The 23,450-nt window shown below is 42.4% G+C and overlaps 1 protein-coding gene across 1 annotated transcript; it reads left to right on the forward strand.

Annotated features, from left to right (window-relative positions):
• Positions 1 to 5,670: 5,670 nt before the first annotated feature.
• Positions 5,671 to 21,770, forward strand: LOC311504321 (alpha-tectorin-like; the record flags this gene model as incomplete). Its single annotated transcript, XM_084567339.1, is given in 26 exon segments — positions 5,671 to 5,716; positions 5,825 to 5,848; positions 9,150 to 9,265; positions 9,577 to 9,855; positions 9,950 to 10,045; positions 10,842 to 11,007; positions 11,177 to 11,577; positions 11,670 to 12,240; positions 12,320 to 12,903; positions 13,432 to 13,987; positions 14,490 to 15,088; positions 15,324 to 15,481; positions 15,772 to 16,172; positions 16,407 to 16,603; positions 17,789 to 18,184; positions 18,285 to 18,568; positions 18,870 to 19,144; positions 19,249 to 19,374; positions 19,459 to 19,643; positions 19,831 to 19,868; positions 19,870 to 19,989; positions 20,322 to 20,341; positions 20,344 to 20,572; positions 20,659 to 20,818; positions 20,892 to 21,003; positions 21,682 to 21,770. Coding segments are annotated over 26 exon segments (6,228 nt in total).
• Positions 21,771 to 23,450: the final 1,680 nt, after the last annotated feature.

The raw sequence follows: 23,450 nt of genomic DNA on the forward strand, positions 1-23,450 counted from the left end.
CAGGTTATTGATTACAAAGTTAATGGCTACTTAATTTTTACGGCATGGCTCAGTTTAACTCCAAAGCTAATATTTTGTGAAGTATATACCCAAACTTAATCAAACTTCAGGTCATTGATAATAATAATGATTCTGTACAAGCACCCCAACTTTTGTGACTCTTGGTCTTTAGGGGGCGCTACACAAGCAATATTTCAATATCTTAAAAACTGCAATAGCTAACTTCATGAAATTTGGCATACACAATCTGTAACATATTGTGTAGACGCCCATCAAGTTGCGTGACATTACGTCTACGGGGGGCGCTACAGGTGACATGGAAACATTTCATATGACTTAAAGGCCTATAACTTGAAGTATTCACCCAATCCTTATGAAACTATGCAACCGTCATTATAATATGTTTGCGTACAATTATGCCAAGTTTTGTGAAATTTGCGCTGTGGGGAACTGCTACAAGGACTACATGTTTATAACTCACAAACTACCACAGTAAACTGCTTGAAATATGACAATAATAATCTGTGGATGACTCCTTACAAGCCCACCAAGTTTCGTGCAATACGGTCTATAGACACTCTCAGAGAAAACATAGCAGAAGAAAAATAATGTCGATCAGGGCATTTTAGTTCAGGGGGCCACATGCAGTTTGATCCCAAGTGGGCTGGTCCAGTATCAGTAGAGCCAGATTGGACCCTCTGGTGTTTGGGTTTTGGACCGAGGGCCTTATGTTTGACACCCCCGATGTAGGTTCTACTCAAACCCAAATGTACAACGGGGACGTCAAACATACAGCCCGGGGATGAATTTGTAAAGTGCAAGAAAATGAAATAGAATCCATAACACCTGAGCCGCTAAATGTCACCTGAGACCCAGAACTAAACAGTGAAATTTCACTTATTTTCATTAAGAAATTCAAGTTGTTCATTTTCATAATGTTCTTCTTTGCCCTAGAACAAAGGGAAACATCTGGAGTTGTCATTATTTATAGCTTATTATTCTGTTTTGTTACTGGTCCCGCCCCCTTGACATCAAACTGGGCTGTATGTGTTACAGTTTTTACAGTGTACTCCGCCCCAGCTGTACAAATAAATTGCTCACGCAAACATTTGTGTCAAAGTCATTGTCAAATTCCTAAACTTGTCGAGTGAGTTAATCAGGTGTTGTTTTTATCCACATATCAAGTGCATCCTCTTAGAGGACATTATTTAATATTGTCAGTCATAAATCCACCATCAGTGAAAGAATCAACCCACGCCTACTTTACATAGTTGAAGTTATGGGTGCAGTCCTGAACTTAGCGTAGGGTTCATTTTATGTTTAATGGGAGATACGTCAATGAAGACTCATGAGAGTCACAAAATATGATTTTCTGATAATGACGATGTGGGGTGGCACAGTGGTGTGGTGGTTAGCACTGATGCCTCACAGCCAGAAGGTTCTGGGTTCTAATCCATGGGCCGACTGGTTCCTTGGCATGTTCTCCCTGTGTCTGCGTTGGTTCTCTCCAGGTACTCCAGCTTCCTCCCACCATCCAAAGACATGCTGGTTAGGTTCATTGGTGATTCTGAACTGGCCGTAGGTGTGAGTGTCTCTCTGTGTTAGCCCAGTGATAGACTGGAGACCTGTCCAGGGTGTACCCCACCTCTGGTCCAATGACAGCTGGTATAGGCTCCAGTCCCCCCTCAATGACCCTCCAGAGGACAAGCAGTTACAGAAAATGAATGAATGAATGAATGGCAAAAAAAATAAATCTGCAGCATCAACCACACCTTGCTCATGGTTGGACTGTTGCATGAGAGAAATGTTTTGTTTTTCCGGCAGACAGTCGTGTTCAATGCATGAAGTTTTTCTGAGTTATTAGAAAAACAAAAAAAGACAATTACGCTGAAGTTTTTCCTTTTGTGTTTATGATGTGATGAGGTTCAGATCAGGTTTGGCTGGAACACTGTCAGTAAATCAACACTTAGAAGCAAGTTGATGATCGTGTTCCGTCACTTCATAGGAAAATAGTTTTGAGTTACATGTTCTCGGTACGTGGGTGGAGTCAGACACTTTCAGAGAAAACATAGCTGAAGAAAAATAATGTCGATCAGGGCTGTCAAACTCATTTTAGTTCAGGGTCCACATGCAGTTTGATCCCAAGTATCCTGGAACAGTATCATAGAGTCAGACTGGACCCTTTGGTGTTTGGGTTTTGGTCCTAGGGCCGTATGTTTGAGACCCCCGATGTAGGTTCTACTCAAACCCAACCGTACACCGAGAATGTCAAACATACAGCCTGGGGATGAATTTGTAAAGTGCCAGAAAATGAAATAGAATCCATAACACCTGAGCCGCTAAATGTCACCTGAGACCCAGAACTAAACAGTGAAATTTCACTTATGTTCATTAAGAAATTCAAGTTGTTGTAAAAGAATATTTTTCACTTTGCCCAAAAACAAAGGGAAACATCTGGAGTTGTCATTATGTATAGCTTATTATTCTATTATCTTACTGGTCCCACCCCCTTGAGATCAAACTGGGCTGTATGTGCCCCCCCAACTAAAATGAGTTTGACCCCCTTGACGTACACACTAATTTTAATGTTCAGTTTTACATAAATAAATACTCTGTCACAGTAGATTGCAGCGTTCTAGTAGAAGTAGTGATTGTCCGTGATGTACGCAAAGATGCAAATGTGCAACTTTTACAGTTTTTACAGTGTACTCCGCCCCAGCAGTATTGGAAAATAAATTGCTCACGCAAACATTTGTGTCAAGGTCACTGTCATATTCCTAAACTTGTCGAGTGAGTTAATCAGGTGTTGTTTTTATCCACATATCAAGTGCATCCTCTTAGAGGACATTATTTAATATTGTGAGTCATGAATCCACCATCAGTGAAAGAATCAACCCACGCCTACTTTACATAGTTGAAGTTATTGGTGCAGTCCTGAACTTAGTGTAGGGTTCATTTTATGTTTAATGGGAGATACGTCAATGAAGACTCATGAGAGTCACAAAATATGATTTTCTGATAATGACGATGTGGGGTGGCACAGTGGTGTGGTGGTTAGCACTGATGCCTCACAGCCAGAAGGTTCTGGGTTTTAATCCATGGGCCGACTGGTTCCTTTGCATGTTCTCCCTGTGTCTGCGTGGGTTCTCTCCAGGTACTCCAGCTTCCTCCCACCGTCCAAAGACATTGTGGTTAGGTTCATTGGTGATTCTAAATTGGCCATAGGTGTGAGTGTCTCTCTGTGTTAGCCCTGTGATAGACTGGAGACCTGTCCAGGGTGGACCCCACCTCTAGCCCAATGACAGCTGGGATAGAGTCCAGTCCCCCCTGCCATGACCCTCCAGAGGACAAGGAGTTACAGAAAATGAATGAATAAATGAATGAATGGCAAAAAAAATAAATCTGCAGCATCAACCACACCTTGCTCATGGTTGGAGTGTTGCATGAGAGAAATGTTTTGTTTTTTAACAATGCTCTTCTTCCAGCAGACAGTCGTGTTCAATGCATGAAGTTTTTCTGAGTTATTAGAAAAACAAAAAAAGACAATTACGCTGAAGTTTTTCCTTTTGTGTTTATGATGTGATGAGGTTCAGATCAGGTTTGGCTGGAACACTGTCAGTAAATCAACACTTAGAAGCAAGTTGATGATCGTGTTCCGTCACTTCATAGGAAAATAGTTTTGAGTTACATGTTCTCGGTACGAGGGTGGAGTCAGACACTTTCAGAGAAAACATAGGTGATGAAAAATAATGTCGATCAGGGCTGTCAAACTCATTTTAGTTCAGGGTCCACATGCAGTTTGATCCCAAGTATCCTGGAACAGTATCATAGAGTCAGACTGGACCCTTTGGTGTTTGGGTTTTGGTCCTAGGGCCGTATGTTTGAGACCCCCGATGTAGGTTCTACTCAAACCCAACCGTACACCGAGAATGTCAAACATACAGCCTGGGGATGAATTTGTAAAGTGCCAGAAAATGAAATAGAACCCATAACACCTGAGCCGCTAAATGTCACCTGAGACCCAGAACTAAACAGTGAAATTTCACTTATGTTCATTAAGAAATTCAAGTTGTTGTAAAAGAATATTTTTCACTTTGCCCTAAAACAAAGGGAAACATCTGGAGTTGTCATTATGTATAGTTTATTATTCTATAATCTTACCGGTCCCACCCCCTTGAGATCAAACTGGGCTGCATGTGCCCCCCCAACTAAAATGAGTTTGACCCCCTTGACGTACACTCATTTTAATGTTCAGTTTTACATAAATAAATACTCTGTCACAGTAGATTGTAGTGTTCTAGTAGAAGTAGTGATTGTCTGTGATGTACGCAAAGATGCAAATGTGCAACTTTTACAGTTTTTACAGTGTACTCCGCCCCAGCTGTATTGGAAAATAAATTGCTCACGCAAACATTAGTATCAAAGTCATTGTCATATTCCTAAACTTGTCGAGTGAGTTAGTCAGGTGTTGTTTTTATCCACATATCAAGTGTTTCCTCTTAGAGGACATTATTTAATATTGTCAGTCATAAATCCACTATCAGTGAAAGAATCAACCCATGCCTACTTTACATAGTTGAAGTTATTGGTGCAGTCCTGAACTTAGTGTAGGGTTCATTTTATGTTTAATGGGAGGTACATCAATGAAGACTCATGAGAGTCACAAAATATGATTTTCTGATAAATAATGATGATGTGGGGTGGCACAGTGGTGTGGTGGTTAGCACTGATGGCTCACAGCCAGAAGGGTCTGGGTTTTAATCCAGGTCGACCGGTTCCTTTGCATGTTCTCCCTGTGTCTGCGTGGGTTCTCTCCAGCTACTCCAGCTCTGGGGTTTCAGATGAGAGTTGAGGAACGCAGCAGTGATGAGTGTTGAGGAGGAACTGACCAAACCCTGAAAACTTCCTCCACTAAAGCTGCATTATTTAAGATTTAATTAATCATATAGTAATAAGTAACAACGGGAGGAGACGTTCTTTTGAGTTAAAATATCTGCACCATGAGGAAAAACCTGTTACAGGAGCACGGACCTGCTGAACTAGAAATCTGAGACATAGGCAGAAGATGAAACCAAAAGTATGCAGCTGAGGTTGCGTGAGAGGATTAGAATTTTGTTTTATATTTTTTATCAGGTAAACCAACCTTTTGTAATTGTTCTTTAGACAGGAGGCTGCTGTGAAAACTGATAAAAAGAAAAAAATGACTTTATTTTACTGAGAATAAATAAATGAACAACAATAAATATTCGTTTTCCACCAACATCATTTTACAATTAAAACATTTCCTTAATTAATGCTGATCACATTGACTCACTTGATCCTTATTATTCCCAAAGCACAATGGAATGAGCCTGACCTGGTAAAACAACAGCTCTGTGGACCCGTGCCAGCTTTTGTGCTTATATAAAGGCTTCGAGTGGCCGTCCTGTTCCATTTGTGATGTGGTTAAAAGAAGAGAAGAAGCCCATGACAGAAGGTACAGTTTAATTTAATTTAATTTTTATTATTTGCAAACGTCTAACATTTTCTTCTAGCTCTAATGAATATAGCATTCATGGCCATTATTATATAGATCGACATGCATTTAAACCTCTTTTTATTTTAATTTATTTTTTATCTATTTTTATTTATTTTCTTATGTTTTCAGGTTTGACTTTTGAACTTTAAAAAATGGCAAATCAAATCTTGCTGCCTGTGCTTCTTCTGGGGATGATCAGTAAGAATTTGACAAATTCAAATAAATAAATTAAAAAAATTTAAATTCACTGATCTTCGCTGTCTCTCATTTTAATGCTAATTAAATGTGTGCATTTGTCTTTTATAGGTGGAGTGACTCCCCAGGTTCCAGGTAAGCTAAATGAAACTTTTAATTCGTTGAATTCCAAAACTTCAGGACATTTTAATCGCACAACAATATTTTTATTTAAATGGATTTTAGTGGATGACTGAAATAAATAATAGACACATATTCTCACATGTTCTAAACTCAAACTCAAACTTTTAATGGCTGAAAAAATGCATTTAATTGCATTTCAATTCAAAACAGTAGAAAAAGAAAGAAAATATCCCTGGCCAAAACTGAATAGACCTAAACTTAAAGTGCTGTTTAAAGTACTTTAAGTACTTTTTCAGAACAGCATTGACTTTAAATGGTAAAAAAAGAAAAGAAAAGAAAACAACAACAACAAAAAAAAACAGTTTGTGCTGACTGCTAGCGCTAACAGCTATGATGGTTTCTGAGCTCACTGCAACATGCTTTGCATTGAGATGGTACCGTAGGGATGAAGTGCTAGTAATGTTTCTTTCTCTTTATAAACATGTATTGCAATTTTGTGTTTCTCTGGCAAATGAAGTTTTATCTTCTCTTAGCTGCACATACAGCTGTGGCACAAAACAGTACAACAACACTAAATACAACAACAGTGACTCCTTACATGACAACAGCTCCTGGTACTACAGCGGCTCCAGTTACTACAGTGGCTCCAGGTACTACAGCGGCACCAGGTACTACAGCAGCTCCAGTTACTACAGCAGCACCAGGTACTACAGTGGCTCCTGGTACTACGGCGGCTCCAACAGCAGCTCCTGATACTACAGTGGTTCCTGGTACTACAGTGGCTCCTGGTACTACAGCTGCTCCAACAGCAGCTCCTGGTACTACAGCAGCTCCAGGTACTACAGCAGCTCCAGTGGCTCCAGTTACTACAGCAACTCCTGATACTACAGCAGCTCCAGGTACTACAGCAGCTCCAGTGGCTCCAGTTACTACAGCAACTCCTGATACTACAGTGGCTCCAGGTACTACAGCGGCTCCAACAGCAGCTCCTGGTACTACAGCGGCTTCAACACCAACTCCAGGTACTACTTCTTTTCATTTCAAGATCCTTGTAATAATAACCCTTGTGGCTCAGGAAGCACTTGTGAGGCTCGTGCCAATCAGGCCTTTATATGCTTGTGTCTGCCTGGTGATTACTACAGCGCTGGTACCAATCGTTGTGAGAGTTTGGTACTACCAGTAAGAGGTCAGTGCTGCATGGTGAAATGACATAACTAATACGATGTAATACCATCGTGTAGGGCAGTAATGTGTCTTTGGGATGTAGGAAGATTATTAGTATTACTTGGTGTTGATAAAGGCAGTAAGTTTTAATTACCTCAGTTTCATTGAAGTCTAATCAGCTTTTGGAAAAGAGACTCGTCTTTGCTGACTGAAGCTCTTAATGGCAGGTTTTAGGCTAGGTTTCTCCTACTTCCCTGATCGTACCACACTCAATATGTGTCAGGTCTAAGAATTCATTGTCTCAACCTCAGTGTGGGCGACATAGATAAGTTCATACGCTGCCTTGTAGCTGAGTATCATGATTAAAAAAATAAAAACATGAAAACCATCCTGAACAGATGGACTTGCTTTCTTACTTCCTTTTTTATCTTTATCTTTTTATCTAGTTTAGGGCTGGGCACAGCCTATAAACCCTTAGAATCATTCTGCTTTATGATAAAACTGAACGTAAATTCTTTTAACAATTTTGATAGAAATTAGGCTAATTTGAAGTACTAATTTTAAGTATGTTAAGTACAGTATTGACTTTAAATGGTAAAAGCAAACAAACAAACAAAAAAAGTTTGGGCTGCCAATGCGTCTTGTCCGTACTCAGACTGGGACTGCTAGCGCTAACAGCTACGATGGTTTCTGTGCTCACTGCAACATGCTTTGCATTTAGATGGTACCGTAGGGATGAAGTGCTTCGGTGGTATGCTAACTCTTTTTGTTTTTTATACAATTTGCACAAAAAGGGGGCAGCCGTGGCCTACTGGTTAGCGCTTTGGGCTTGTGACCGGAGGGTTGCCGGTTCGAACCCCCGACTGGTAGAAAGCGGCTGAAGTGCCCTTGAGCAAGGCACCTAACCCCTCACTGCTCCCCGAGCGCCGCTGTAGCATGGCAGTTCACTGCTCTGGGTTAGTGTGTGCTTCACCTCACTGTGTACTTTGTGTGTTCACTAATTCACGGATGGGATAAATGCAGAGACCAAATTCCTTGTATACACAAGTATACTTGGCCGAGAGACACTTAATCTTAATCTTAAAACCCACTTTTATCACGGCTTCCATCAGGTAGTTTTTTTTAAATAAAATTTGCCTTCCATCAGTCCTAGCAACGTGCTTTCATTAGAAACTATCTGATGGAAGCCTTGATAAAAGTGGGGTTTTGTGTAAATTGTGAAAAAAAAAAAAAGAAGAAAAAAAAAGTTTGCATACCTCCGAAGCCCTTCAACCCTACGTTACCAAACTGTTTTTTTTTTTTTGTTGTTGTTTTTTTTAAGTCAATACATTTTTGAAAAAGTACTTAAAGTACTAAAAATGGCGCTTTAACTTTAGGTTTGTTCAGTTTTGACCAGGGATATTTTCTTTCTTTTTCTATTGTTTTGAATTGAAATGCAGTTAAATGCATTTTTCAGAGTTTGACTTTACAATATTCATGTCTGTGTCTATTATTTAATTCAGTCGTCCACTAAAATCCAGTTAAATTAAAAAAAAATGTTGCTTTTTGGGGGCAAATATTGTTATGAGGTTAAAATGTGATTAATTGAGATTAATTCATTAAGCCTCTCGTTAGTTAGATTCATTTTTTTTAATCGAGTCCCACCCCTAATTTATATATAATGTAAGCGTTGTGGGTATAGAGTGTACTCTTAAGGAAAAACAGACACATGAGCTCTTTCTCATAACCCGCCCCAAAACAAAAAAAAAACGGAAGTTGCTCTTCTTCTCTGAACTTTAGCCACATACGTGTACATAATGCATGAGCACTAAATAAAACAAAATATATTAACCAATTATCTGCAAATTACACAACTGTCATTAAATAATGTCTTACAATAACTTAAAGATATACAGTGACACGCTTATATATTATGTTTAGACTTAAAGCAAAGACTCTGGTGTTAAAAAAGTTTTATACTTCATTATCACTGCATGTCGACTGCATTTATTTTCAGTTATGGAATCCTGATTGTTTCTCAGTAGTTTGTATTCACCTGTGCTTTTCTTGTTTTATTCCTGTTGTGACATACCAGGCGTGGAGGATGATGGATGTTAATAGTCTGGTGTGATGATCTCGAAATGTTAAAAGAAGCTTTTGTCTTTTCCAGGCCCCCTCTACCCAATCCTGGGAACAGAGAGCTCTCGATCAGATGACGGAAGCTCTCCTACAATTTTTCTGCAGCGACCTTTTGTGTACTTTGGACAGTCCTACAACCAGACTTATGTACGTATAAATAATTTCTGCCCGCGGTTTAGACATTAATGGCTGTGTGTTGAGTTATTTTGAGGGGACAGAAAATTTTGAAAAATAATACAAACTGTACACCAACTACGTTACTTTGGATCAAAGTGTCATGTCTTCAGTGTGGTCTCGTGAAAAGATATAATAAAATATTTACAAAAATGTGAGGGGTGTTCTCACTTTTGTGAGATACTGTATAGAATAATTACATTATATGCTGACATTTCTCTTGTACTGAAAACCTTACAACTCTTTCTCTTTTGCTTAAATTAAACTATTTTTTATTTTCCCAGGTCAATCACAACGGACACCTGACCTTTGACACCGCATGGAGCAGCTACTCACCTCAGCGGTTTCCAATATATGAATCCAGAGACATCATCGCTCCCTTCTGGACAGATTTAGACAACACAGTCACCGGTCATGTCTACTACAACCAGTACACTAACGGCAGCGTTCTCCAACAAGCTACTGCGGACATTAATGAGTACTTCCCAGGACTGAACTTTAACGCAGTGTGGGTCTTTGTAGCCACATGGTATGAGGTGGCCTACTATCCAACCACTGGAACAGTGAGTAATCTCATTTTATATAATAAAAGATTTATCTATTATCATATAAACTATAAAAACAACAACAACTGTTATTTTTCTTTTCTTCTTTCAGCAAACAACATTCCAGGCAGTCTTGATCTCTGGTGGCCAGTACTCATTTGTGCTGATGAACTATGGGGTTATTGCCTCAACATCTCATTCTGTGCAGGTTAGAACTATTTAAAGCAGGGGTGTCAAACAATCAAATTAGTTAAGTGCAAAAAATGAACCCTTTGAAACCTGATGTGTTGCTGGCGGCACATTGGCACAAGCACATTTTCGATTACTGTAATTAAATCAGAGTTTGCGGCAAAAAAAATAAAAAATAAGAAAAATTCCCCATTTCTGAAAGTTGAGATGTCGCGCTTTACAACCATTACGGTAATTTCACTTGCTAAACTCTCCATGAAGGTTATTACACTCTTATAACGTGCAGTAAATTGTAAATAACTGAGTACCAGGTATTCTGGAAAAATGTTCAAACATTCTTGCTCACATTTTCTGACCTTTTTATAGTCAAAAAAAGCAAAATAGGAATATTCAGGATGTTAGAGGGTTAACTGCAATCTTTTTAATAAAAATAACTGCTATTCCCAATTTTCCCACTAGGTTGCACTGTTTTAGTCAGTGATGCGGACGTAGACCTTGAATAAACTGCGGATGCAGCAATGTTACTAATAATTTATTAAATGTAAACAATTTCATCCTGTACTTGTTTTTCTTTTCTTTGCACTAAAACAAAGAAAAACATCTGAAGTTATCTTAATTTAAAGGTTATTATGTTACTGGTCCACCCCTCATCTAAAGTTGTAGGTTTTTTATATATATACACACACACACACACACATTTATGTGTATATATATATATATATAGATATATGTATTTATAATTCAAAATGCACTGGATTCCACTCTACAAATCCAAAAATAAACAACAAAAATAAACAAAAACATTTTATTTCTAGGCTGGATATGACACAGTCGGTTCTCCTCACTATTACATCATCCCTGGATCATTCTCCAGTAATGCGACAGGCAGCAACTCAGCTTTCAGCCTTGGCAGCAACGTTAATGTTCCCGGACGCTGGGCTTTCCGGATTGACCATGGATCTAGAGGCTGCACTTTCAATGGTGAGACCAGAACAGACACTAGAGTAAAAGTACAAAACGCAAACTCTGGAGATACACCTGTCCTTCTCGGTGATAGAACAAGATAATACCAACATATCAGCAGAACAACTGAGGAGGTCATCTTGTTTAACCAGTAACAGAGCTCACCTTGTTTTCATTTTCTTTAAAGGTCAAGCTGTGCAGCTGGGTGACTCATTCTGGAGCGACAGCACCTGTTCTCAGAAATGCACCTGCACTTCCACCGGTCTGCAGTGTCACAGCCAGCCCTGCTCCTTCTCCCAGATCTGCCGGCCAACTTCCTTTCAGTACTCCTGCCAGACGGTGCAGAGGCGCACCTGCACCATAAGCGGTGATCCTCACTACTACACCTTCGACGGGACTCTGTTTCACTTTCAGGGCACCTGCACCTACGTTCTCTCTGAGCAGTGCAACATGGGGATGCCCTACTACAGGATAGAGGGCAAGAACGAGCACAGAGGCAGCACTCATGTGTCTTGGACGCGACTGGTCAAAGTGTACGTGTATAATGAAACCATTGAGCTTGTCAAAGGGCGTCGTGGTGAGGCCAAGGTTCGTGTTAAAAACCAGGTTTCCACTTTCTTCCCTGTGTTCGTATTTTGTTCATATTTTTAATTCTAATCATCTTTTTCATGCTTTTACAGGTTAACGGAAACTTTGCTGCGACTCCATTCTCTCTTAGCAACGGAACCATCCAGGTTTATGAGTCAGGCTTTTCTGTGGTTGTCAGCACCGACTTCGGCTTACTGGTATCCTACGACTCAAACTTCTATGTCCAGATCAGTGTGCCCTACACTTACCAGAACGCAACGTGTGGCCTATGTGGAAACTTCAACAATCACCCTCAAGATGACTTCCGAACCCGTGACGGCGAGCTTGTGGACTCTGATGTAGTGTTTGCCAACAGCTGGGGACTGGATGATGAACCCGGCTGTGAGGCCCAGTGTGCAGGCCAGGACTGCGCTGCATGTTCTCAGCTTCAAAGATCATTGTACAGCGATTCCGCCCATTGTGGTATCCTCCAGAGCAGTTCTGGCCCGTTTGCCGCTTGTCACCAACAACTTCCTCCACAGACCTTTGTGGAGAATTGTGTGTTTGATCTGTGTATAGGAGGAGGGTACCAGCCCATTCTGTGTCAAGCCCTGAATGTGTATGCAAGTCAGTGTCAGCAGAACGGTATCCAGCTACCGAGCTGGAGGGAGCCTGGCTTCTGTGGTACGTCTCTCAGTCATCCAGAATGTTTTCTTTGGGTAACATCTCCATAATGTCAAGTGTTGTTTTGTTTTCCGTGCAGAAATTCCCTGCCCTGCCAACAGCCACTTTGAGTCTGCAGGCACAGGATGTCCACCTACATGTGTCAACCCCACTGCCAACCAAAACTGCCCTCTTCCCAATCAGGAAAGCTGCGTCTGCGATCCAGGCTACATCCTCAGTGGTGGGGTCTGCGTCCCTTATGCTGAGTGCGGCTGCAGCTTTGAGGGTCTTTACTACCGCTCTGGAGAAACCGTAATCCTCGGCGACAACTGTGAGAGGCGCTGTAGCTGCAGTCACGGCTTCATGTCTTGTCAATCTCATGGCTGTGGCCCACTTGAATCATGCAGTGTGGAGGAGGGAGTAAGAGGATGCAGATCCAACAGCTACTCCACGTGCTGGATACGAGGCCCGGGGTCCTATCATACGTTTGATGGGCTCACGTACCAGTATCCTGGAGCGTGTCGACTGACCCTCTCTAGAGTAATGGGACTGTCCAGTCACCCGCACTTTGTGGTAACAGCAGAAAAAGAGCCGAGGGGTCAGCAGGGTTTTGCCAGCATGGTAAAGTTTGAGGCGCAGGGAACACAAGTCTCCATTGAGATGTCAAACAGCAGCAACGTGAAGGTAAATACCTGAAATGTTTTCTGCTGTTTTTAAAAGTCAGTTGAAGACACCTGAGAAAGTTTAAAATAAAAATATGTCAGTGATTAACCTTTTAAAACTGAATGTGTCTTTGTTTGGGTAAATTTTTTTTTAATAAAAATAAGTGTAATGTCAGCTCAGTGCTGCCATCTATTGTTTAGTTCTGGTTTCTCAGGTTTGACTTATGCCAACAACTCTTTGAGGACAAATTAGGAATAGGAGACAGTTTTATTGAATAATTGTAGTTGATATCATTGTGATTCTTCTTTATCTTCCTCCTCTTTCTCTTCCACCCCTGCATCCTGCCACTTCTTCTTTTTCCTTCTTCCTCATCTCCATCTTCCTCATTCCCCATCTGATTCTCCTCATCAGCCTCTTCTTCTTCTCCCTTGTGCATGTTGTGATCTCATTTTAAACGTGAAACTTTTCATACTTGTTTTCTTTCTGGTTATTTTAATGAACACTCTTGTCACAGGGAGAAGCTGACAGGTTGTTTTGAATGTCTTTTAGGTCAATGGTCAGCTGACCAGACTTCCTTTCAGCTCTGGCTCCAACAGTATCCGCATCTACCACAGCAACATCCACAGCATCATCATTCAGACTTCCTTTGGTGTAACTGTGCAGACAGTCTGGCCTCACTTTGTGCGTGTCACCGCCCCTGGCGTCTACAGCGGTTCACTCGGTGGACTCTGTGGTGATAATGACGGTCTCCCAGACGATGACTTCCGTACACCTAATGGCATCCTGGTCAACAGCTCTCAGGAGTTTGGGGACAGTTGGCGAGACGGCTCCTTAGCTGCACACTGTGTGGCAAACACGAATCGTAATCCTCCTACAACTAATTACAATTCCAGTGAGTACTGCGGCATTATCAGCTCACCGCACGGGCCATTTGAACCGTGTTGGGCCACGGTGGACCCACTGGAGCAGGTGGACGCCTGTGTGGAGATCCTGACCGGTTCGAGTGATCCAGCATCGACTCTGTGTGAGGTCCTAAGAGATTATGCCCTAATCTGTCAACAGAACGGCGTTTCCATAGGACAGTGGAGGAATGCAACTGGATGCGGTAAGCCAAGAAGACCACGCCTTAATTGATGGAAAGAAGTTTATTGATAGACAGGATGTGAAAGAAATGGATGGAGAGATGAGAACTGTCGAAGGGGATGAGAAGAAACAGGTCAAGGAGATGGGATGAAAACGGTTGAGGAGATAGGATGGATGGAATGAAAAAGGTCGAGGGGATCGCATGAAAAGGGGTTGGAGGGGATGGGATGAAATGGGTCGAGGGGATGGGATGAAAAGGTTTGAGGGGAAGACATGATCGAAATGTATAAATGGATGATGGCAGACGAACCCAGGGAGTGAGACTTAGGATGGTGCCACATCTCATGGACCTTCAGCTCCTTGTCCCCCTGGTTGCTGTAATGAAAAATGGAAACAGAGAGAGAGAGGGATAGGACACATTTTTATAGGTCAGCGTGGGAAATACAATGATATGGGGGTGTGGTATTGCTCCAGAACTTAAGTTATAATAATTTCATTAAATAAACTGTTTTGTTTTTCTTTAGCGCAAACCTGCCCTCTAAACAGCCACTATGAACTCTGTGGAAGCTCTTGCCCTTCCGCCTGCCCCAGCCTCTCGTTCCCCTTCCCCTGTGACACTCAGTGCCAGGATGGGTGCCAGTGTGACGACGGTTTTGTCCTCAATGGCAACCAGTGTGTCCCACCTACAGCCTGTGGATGCTCCCACCAAGGACGCTACCGCCAAAGTGGTGAACAGTTCTGGGACAGCGAACTGTGTCAGAGCTTCTGTACCTGTAATGGCACCACTGGGCTAGTCCACTGTACCCCCAACTCCTGTGGTCCTCAGGAGTCCTGCCGTGTGGTGGAGGGCGGGTTTGGCTGCCACCCCAGCCCTCATGGCACCTGCTCTGCCTCTGGAGACCCTCACTACTTCACCTTTGATGGCATGGCCTACGACTTCCAGGGAACCTGCCGCTATGTCCTGGCAACAGCTTGTAACGTGACCGGCGGCCTCAGACAGTTTTCTGTGGAAGCTAAGAACGAGCCATGGTTCGGGCTTCCAGTTTCCATCACCGCTGACGTTTTTGTGAATGTGTGGGGCTATCAAGTGCACATGTCCAGAGGCAGGAGTGGTATGGTGGAGGTGAGCTGAACCACGTCCAAATAATTTGTGATTCGTATAATTTTGTGAAAACAGCCTGAAAAGCCAAATTATTGTTCACTAGAGACCATTCTTTACTCTTTGGTATCAGACAATATTGTGTACTACTATAAAACTATTAAACTCTCACATTCCTTTATTGATATCGGCCACCAGGGTTCAGTATTCCGTCAAGAAACTTTTTTGTTGTTCCATTTTTTTTTTTTCAATCCTATAGGTAAATGGAGTAACAAGAAACTTGCCAGTTCTTTTGAATGGAAGTCTTGTGTCTATCTATGCAAATGGATTTCAAACAGTTGTCAGAGCTGATTTTGGCCTGAGTGTCATGTACGATGGATCGAGTACAGTGTCTATTTCTGTACCTTCAAATTACAGGTATCTGCCAATCACCTGAGCTCAAAATAAGTTTAACGACTTACATTTTCTACACAACCACAGCGCTCAAGTGTTGCCTAGGACCAGAGCAAAGAAAGAAAACATTACACCTGTTTGTTAGTTTTAATATTTAAATATGTTAACATGCCTTTTAACTGGATCATTGGTTGCACCAGACAACTTTACTACTGTGCTTGCAACAAAAGAACATGTTTTATGTGCAGGACAAAATATAATAATAGTCTTTAGTCTGACTGATTTATTTATTTTCTCTTCATTATCTTCATTAGAGGACAAACATGTGGACTATGTGGAAACTTTAATGGAAATCCCAATGACGAATTCCGAACTCCATCTGGAGCAACAGTCACTGGGCCACACGAGTTTGGATCAGCTTGGAAGGTGCCCGGCAACTACACCTGCAGCGATGGCTGTGGTTCCTCCTGCCCCCGTTGCACTGATGAGGGTCCTGCTAGAGCTCAGTGTCAGGTGATTCGAGCAGCAGACGGCCCGTTCAGCTTCTGCCACGAGCAGGTGGACCCAACGCCATATTTCAATGACTGCGTGTTTGACGTTTGTGTGTCGGGAAATCAAGGCCAGGATCTTCTGTGCAGGGCCATCGAAACGTACATCAGCGCCTGTCAGTCCGCTAATGTCCAAATCTACCCTTGGAGACAGAACACCACATGCAGTGAGTAAACCAGTGTTTTAGATCGGGGTGGTTGTAGCTCAGTGGTATGTGGACCACATGCTGAAGTGTCCTTGAGCAAGACACTGAACCACAGGTTGCTTCAAGTGCATGACACTGGTGTATGAATGTTTGAGCGCTTGTGTCATGTGACTGTAAAGCGTTGCGGTTGCACATCTTCACATTTATTGAAATGACTTGATGATGAATCTGTTATTGTCTTTCTCACTTATGAAGGACTTAACTGTCCAGCCAACAGCCATTATGAGCTGTGTGGTAGTGACTGTGGCCACACCTGTGCCCATAGCACTGATGCCACCTGTGAGCAGGTTTGCTCTGAGGGATGTTTCTGTGACGAAGGCTTCCGCAGGAGTGGATCTAGTTGTGTCCCTGTGGAAAGCTGTGGCTGCCAATACGATGGATTCTACTATAATGTAAGAGACATTTAAATCACTTCATTGTTGTTTGTCTAAAACGATCTGATCAAGTTAATTTACAGTTCACTAACAAAGACCATGCCTTAACTGATGCAATTTGATTCAATTGGCCGACAGGAGATGGGGACAAATGGATGGAGGGATAAGAGGGGTTGAAGGGAAGGTGTTACGTTTCCCTTTTTAATGGAAACAGTAACTCTGGCAATCAACAAGGAAAGAACCCAGGGAGTATGGAATGCAATCCAAAAAGTTTTATTTACAATTAATTAAATGAAAACTCAAACAATCCATGCAGTTTGGAAACGTGTGGGGGGAGGGTGACTGTGGGGATTGCGCCAAACAAAAGGAGTAAAGTACAAAAAAGCAGGGCCTAACTCAACCTGACACAAAAGAAAAAGGAAAACAAAAGGCCTGACTGTCCTCTAAGAAATATCCGAAAGTAATAAAAAATACAATGGTGGCAACATCCCTTAACCTAGTGTACTAACAAATGGCAGTCTACGTGAGCGAATGTATAGGGTACCCCAGCCTTACCTCAGCCTGTCCTCCCCACCACAAACAAAATGACAGTATCAGACAGAGCACAACACAAGTGAGAGGCCTTTTTAAAAAAAGGTGTCCACCGTCCTGATTGGCTGGAGAGCTGGAGGGAGGGCCAATCCACAGCTCCTCTGGAGCTCACAGGTGGCAGCCAATCCTCCAATTTCTCACCTGTGGGACAAGGAAGAGAGAGAGAGAGACACAGACACACCTCTACACGTAACAGAAGGGATGAAAACTGTCGAAAAAAGGAATGAAAGGTGTTGAAGGGAAGAAATGAGAGTTATTGAAGGGAAAGGACGAGAAAGGTGAAAGGCAAGGGATGAAAAGTGTTTCAAGGAAGGGATGAAAAATGTCAAAGGAAAGGGATGAAAAGTTTCCATGGGAAGGGATGAAAAGTGTTGAAGGGAACGGATGAAAAATGTTGAAGGAAAGAAAAGTGTCAAAGGGAAGGGATGAAAAGTGTTGAAGAGGGGTTGAAGGGAAGGGATGAAACTAATGTCACAGGTGTTGCTATCATTAAGGTCCCTAAGGACCAAGACAAAGAAGATAAAGATGGAATTAATAGGTTCCTCTTCATTACCCACAATCCTTCACAGTGTTATTATTTTGAGAGTGTCTTCTTCTTCTGACATGCTTCAGGACGGTGAGACCTTCTGGACCGACGGCTGCTCCCAGCGTTGTGAATGCCATGCTCCCAACGACCTGCGCTGCTCTGCTACATCTTGTACTCCTGCACAAGAGTGCACCATCAAAAATGGCCAGCTGGGCTGTTTTGATGCCTTGTCCACTTGCACCGTGTGGGGAGACCCACACTACGTCACCTTTGATGGAGCGCTGGCTCATTTCCAGGGAACGTGCTCCTACACCATCACAGAGAGTGTGAGCCACGGGACCAATGAAACCCAGTTTAGGGTAATCGCCACCAACAATCACCGTGGCAACAACCGTGTGTCCTTTGTGTCAGCAGTGGATATTTACCTCTCAAACCAACCAGAGAGCGTGTACGTCAGGATTGGACCCAACAAACGAGTAAAGGTAAACTCTTCTTTTACTTTCAAGATGGACAACATTTGTCTGATATGGACACAGGCAACAACAACAACAACTCCTCACTTCCTGTCTGTCTTCCTCTCAGGTCAATGACGTGGAGGCATCTCTTCCCATCGCTGCAGGAACATTAGCTCAGGTGACGACGCAGGGAAGCTACATAGTGGTGGACGCCAATGACTTAAAAGTCCAGTTTGACGGCCGGAGCACCTTGCTGGTCAGAGTGGGCCAAAACCGTGGAAACAGAGTCACCGGGATGTGCGGGAACTTCAACGGTGACTCTCAGGATGACAAAGTCCTGCGCAATGGCACGCTGGCACAAGATGACAACGACTTTGGAGACAGTTGGAAGGCATCCACAAGCCAACCGGGGTGAGCTAGGATATCTTAAACACAAGTTGAATTTTCAATTCAGTTTTATTTATATAGCGTCAATAACAATACAAATTGTCTTAAGACGCTTTACAACATCCGGTCTGAAACCCTCAGAGCAAGCCTGAAGGTGACAGTCTCAGGGAAAAACTTTTTTTTTAGTTTTAGGTATTAAAGGATTAACTAGCACATATTTCCATCCACATCATGTACTTCGACATTTTATGGGCAATAGAGCAATTAGTTATAGAAACGTGTTGTGACAAAGTCCCAGTCTCAAACGTACAATATCTTTCCCTAGATGTGGCTCTACCGATGAGAGTGGTGGTGGTTTGAGTGACTGCACCTTTGTGGAAGAATACTCAAAACTCTGCAGCGTCATCACCAACACCAGCGGCCCATTCAGTGCCTGTCACCTGCACTCTCATCCCCAGCCCTTCTTCAGCTCCTGCGTCTACGACCTCTGCCTGTACACCCCAGCCAACGGCATGCTGTGTTCTGCCGTCGCTGCCTACGAGAGAACCTGCTCAGTTACGGGGCTAGACATCCCAGAGTGGCGCTCTGCTCTGCACTGTGGTATGTTTACACTGGAACCCGTGAAGATCCGAGATTAAGAGGAAAAAAAAAAAAATAAGCTAACTCTTTCTTTCTGATTTGTTTCTATCTAACTCTTTCTGTAGCTGACGCTGACTCAGATCCCTGTGAACAGCTCAACTGCACAGAGTACGAGTGGTGTGGTGAGAAGAATGGCGTCTACGGCTGCTTCTGTGATGAGAACCATCATCGACGCAACAATGAGAGCTACGGTGAGGGCGGCTCTTCTTAAAATCCTGTATTTAATTTGCAGCGCGTTACATTGTTTGAGTACAAACCGTTTATCTCTCTTTCAGACTCATCGATCTCTTGTGTGAGCAGTTCAGGCACCATGTCTGTGTCCCGCTGCCAGCTGTTTGAAGCTGGCTTCCACACCGACGCCCTCCATTTGCGGGACGACTCCTGCAGCGGGACGCTCCAGGACGGACGCCTGGTGTTCCACTTTGACAACGATGACCAGCTCTGTGGGACGACTCTCAGGGTACGCTCTAAACGCTGTCACAGTATCGATGCAGACTGAATAAGATTATAGATTGTGGTATAATTGACATACACACGGTTATATTAGGTTATAATGTTATTATGTTGTTTGTATAGGGCTGTATGTAGCCCCCCCCGAACTAAAACAAGTCTGACACACGCACCTTGTTATAATTTTCTATTTTCAGAGTAATGGAACCCATTTCATGTATGAGAACGGCATTCTGGTCAAGTGGATCTCATGGGAGCCTCATCAGCCGTGGGAGGAAGATCAATCTGCGTTTCTGCTGTGAATACCCTCTGACTCAGGCCATTTCCATGTCTGTGGGCATCAGCCCCATAGAAAGGTGAATAATCCTGTTTTCTCTGCCATGTTTCATTGATTTTTGTATGGATCAGCTTTTTCTTCCTGAATCATGATGACCACTTTATTTACCCCTTAAAACCAAAATGTATTCCTAAACGGCACATTTGGACAAGTGCACTTTTTGATAACCGTGATTACTTTTCAAATTTGAGCCATTTGTGACATAGATCATTTTGTTTTGAACATGACACCGCCCCCTGAGCCCTGTGTGCCACCAGAACATGTAACAGAGATTCTATCAAGTCTAACAGATGTCATGTAGACTGTATTCGCTCCACAAACCTGATTCCTGTACGTGTTGTTTTCTTGCAGCGTTGTGAGTAAGAAGCTTCCTCCGGCCAGGGACGCTATAACATCAGAATGATCCCCTACGAGGACGCTGGCTTCCGCTTCTCTCTGGCAAGCAGCAGGAACATCGACATGGAGGTGGACCAGACGTTGTACGTGGAGGTACGGACGGACGGCGTCGATCCGCACCAGATCTCCACCGTCCTGGACTCCTGCTGGGCCACACCGGTCAACATCGCAGACTACCCTGTCCGCTGGGATCTCATCACTGCAGAGTAAAAGAGCTCCTTCCACCTCGACTAAACGACCCAGCCTGCTCTCTCTGGGCGTTAGTTGTAACCCGGACGTCTCTGTCTTCCAGGTGTCCTAACCCAGCAGACGGGACAGTGGAGCTGATCCAGAACGGCGTCTCCACCGCGGCCCGCTTCTCCTTCAGGATGTTCACCTTCACCAACTTCACAACCATCTACCTGCACTGTCAAGTCCACCTGTGTCTCCTGAGCAACAACGACTGCACGGCTGTACGTTCAGATATGATTGAGTCGGTGGTTGTAGTGAGAGACATCCTTTAATGTTGATTTCTTTTTCCTGCAGCACTGTTACCCTGGTTACCATGGGCGAGTCAAGAGGGACGTGAAGCCCGAAAACGCTGCAGCCCTCTCACTGGGACCGCTGGTCATGAGTCCAAACAGCAGGACTGGGAGAGGTAAAGCTGTCCCCTCAGATTCTTGTTTAGGACACAGAGCAGGAACATCCAGCTCAGTGCTGCCATCTAGTGTTTAGTTCTGGTTTCCTCCTTCTCCTCTTCCTCCTCCTCTTCATCCTCCCCTTCTTCTTCAATGTTTCTCATCTAAGTCAGCCTCCTCCTCCTTCCTCTTCTCCTCCTTCTCCATCTACTTATCCTCATCCTCTTTTCTCTCTTCCTCCTTCCTGTCTACTCCTTCTCCTCATCTTCCCCTTCGCCCTCTCTTCCCTTTTCTTTTCTCCCTTCTCATTTTTCTCCTCTTCCTCCTTCCTCATCTACACCTGCCTATCTTCATCATCTTCCTCTGCTTTCTTCTCTTCTTCTTCTTCCTCACCCATCATCTTCTTCTTTCTTTTTCATTTTCATCTTCCTCCTTCTCCTTCTTCTTCTCATCTTTCTCCTCTTCCCCACCCCCTGCTCTTCCTTCTCCCACTTCTTCTTCCTCCTTCTTCTTCTCCTCCTTCTCATCTACTTTTCCTCATCCTTTTTTATCTCTTCCTCCTTCTTCTTCTCCCCGTCTTCCTTTGCAAATTCATCCTGTGGGGCCAGCTTGGACCCTCATCTGGCTGGTTTTGACATGTTTGACCCCTGACCTGGAGCTCTGACTGACACAGTAAACTTTGGTTCTTGTTCTTTCAGAAATCCGAATGTCAAGCTCTGCTTCCTGCCGTCTGACAGCGATGGTGACTCTGCTCATCAGTTTGCTGACAGCTAAGACTCTGATCTAGAGATCAGACGTGGTCCAGTTATACAAAAATAAGGTTAAAATAAATCAATAATCAAAGGTGTCGGTGATCTAAACGTTAGATAAATCTGTGAACTTGTCTATTACCATCTTTGTCTGAATATTCCTTCACTAACTACAAATTAAATTATAACTGCAATCAAACACTAGATCGAATCACATAAATATAAGTAATGATAATAATACAAGTATGTTTATTGAAATGAAAGTGCCAGATATTCTCACAGTAAATTAAAAATCTGTTTTAAGTTTTACTTCCTGTTTTTGTTCCCGCCTCACCTGTCTTACCTTGTGCCTTTTGTCTACATGCTCCGCCCCTCATTAGTCTCACCTGTCTTTCATTATTTCATCAGCCCACATATATATATAAAACCCTGCCTTTGTCTTTGCCCTCTGTCAAGTCATATGTGATGTTACCCCTGTTTGTCCTACTTTGGAGCTTCCTTTTGAGTTTGAGTTGTTTTGTCTTTCTGGGTTTTGAGTTTGTATTAAACTAATTTTGCTTTCATGGTTCTGGCCTCTCTCTGTGTCCTCACCACAAACCTGACTCAATTAACTTAAAATGACAATTGATCTGAATCTAGTTATTTAGTTGAAAGAAGGAATGATCTTTAGTCTTAACTGAGCTTCATGAGTTGAAACAGATCCTCGTGTTTTTAAGGCAGCAGGTAAACTTTTGTTTTACCAACTTGAAGTGTATCACGGTTTTATCATCAAAATCATCTAAATATAACATATCTTACCTTTAAGAGAACAAAGACACACATCTTAAACAACATTATTATATTAAGACGTCCACAGTTACAGATCACATGCAGCTCCCTTAAACTAACATATATAACTAACTAACTATATAAAAATATAACTCAGGAGACATTTTTTAATGAACCAGATCTAACTGCCTTGTTGGTGAAGTTTCTGCAATTGTGGCAGTTTTCTTTTGTAACAGCAGAGGGCAGCATGAGATTAAATACTTTAACTGTCTTTTATATGGATCAGCTTTGTAGATAGATAGATAGATGCTAGATAGATGTAGCATCACTACACAGAGACTGGAGGAATTACAGTTAGAAAGCTGGGTAAAAAACAAAGTATAGTGAGGTAGGATGTATAAAGGTATATATAAAATATACAAAAAATATATAAAATATAACATATTTATAAAAAATATACAAAGTATATATACAATATACAAATTTATGTAAAAAAAAATACAATGATCTAAAATATATATATAAAAAAATGTATAAGATTGTTGTTTGCATCTTGAGAACCATGTGCCCTAGAAACAAAATTCTTTCTCCCTCTGATTTCTTACATAGCCCTGGTTCTAATGGACCACGCTCATTTCCGCACCTCAAAGCAAAATCAAGTCCTCCAACCCCGTTCATCCAATTCTCACCAAACCTGGCATGTATCATTTATGGACAAAGATAATGAAAAGTTCTGAAAAGAACTTTAGCAGGATTATTGATTACAAAGTTAATGACTAATTAATTTTTACGGTGTGGCACAGTATAACTCCAAAGCTAATACAGGCGACACGGAAACATTTAATATGAATTTAAGGCCTATAACTTTTGAAGTGTTCACCCAATCCTTATGAAACTTAGCAACCGTCATTGTAATATGCTTGCATACAATTATGCCAAGTTTCGTGAAA

Source organism: Chelon labrosus, assembly GCF_963514085.1.
Source record: "Chelon labrosus genome assembly, chromosome: 19".
Taxonomy (NCBI): domain Eukaryota; kingdom Metazoa; phylum Chordata; class Actinopteri; order Mugiliformes; family Mugilidae; genus Chelon; species Chelon labrosus.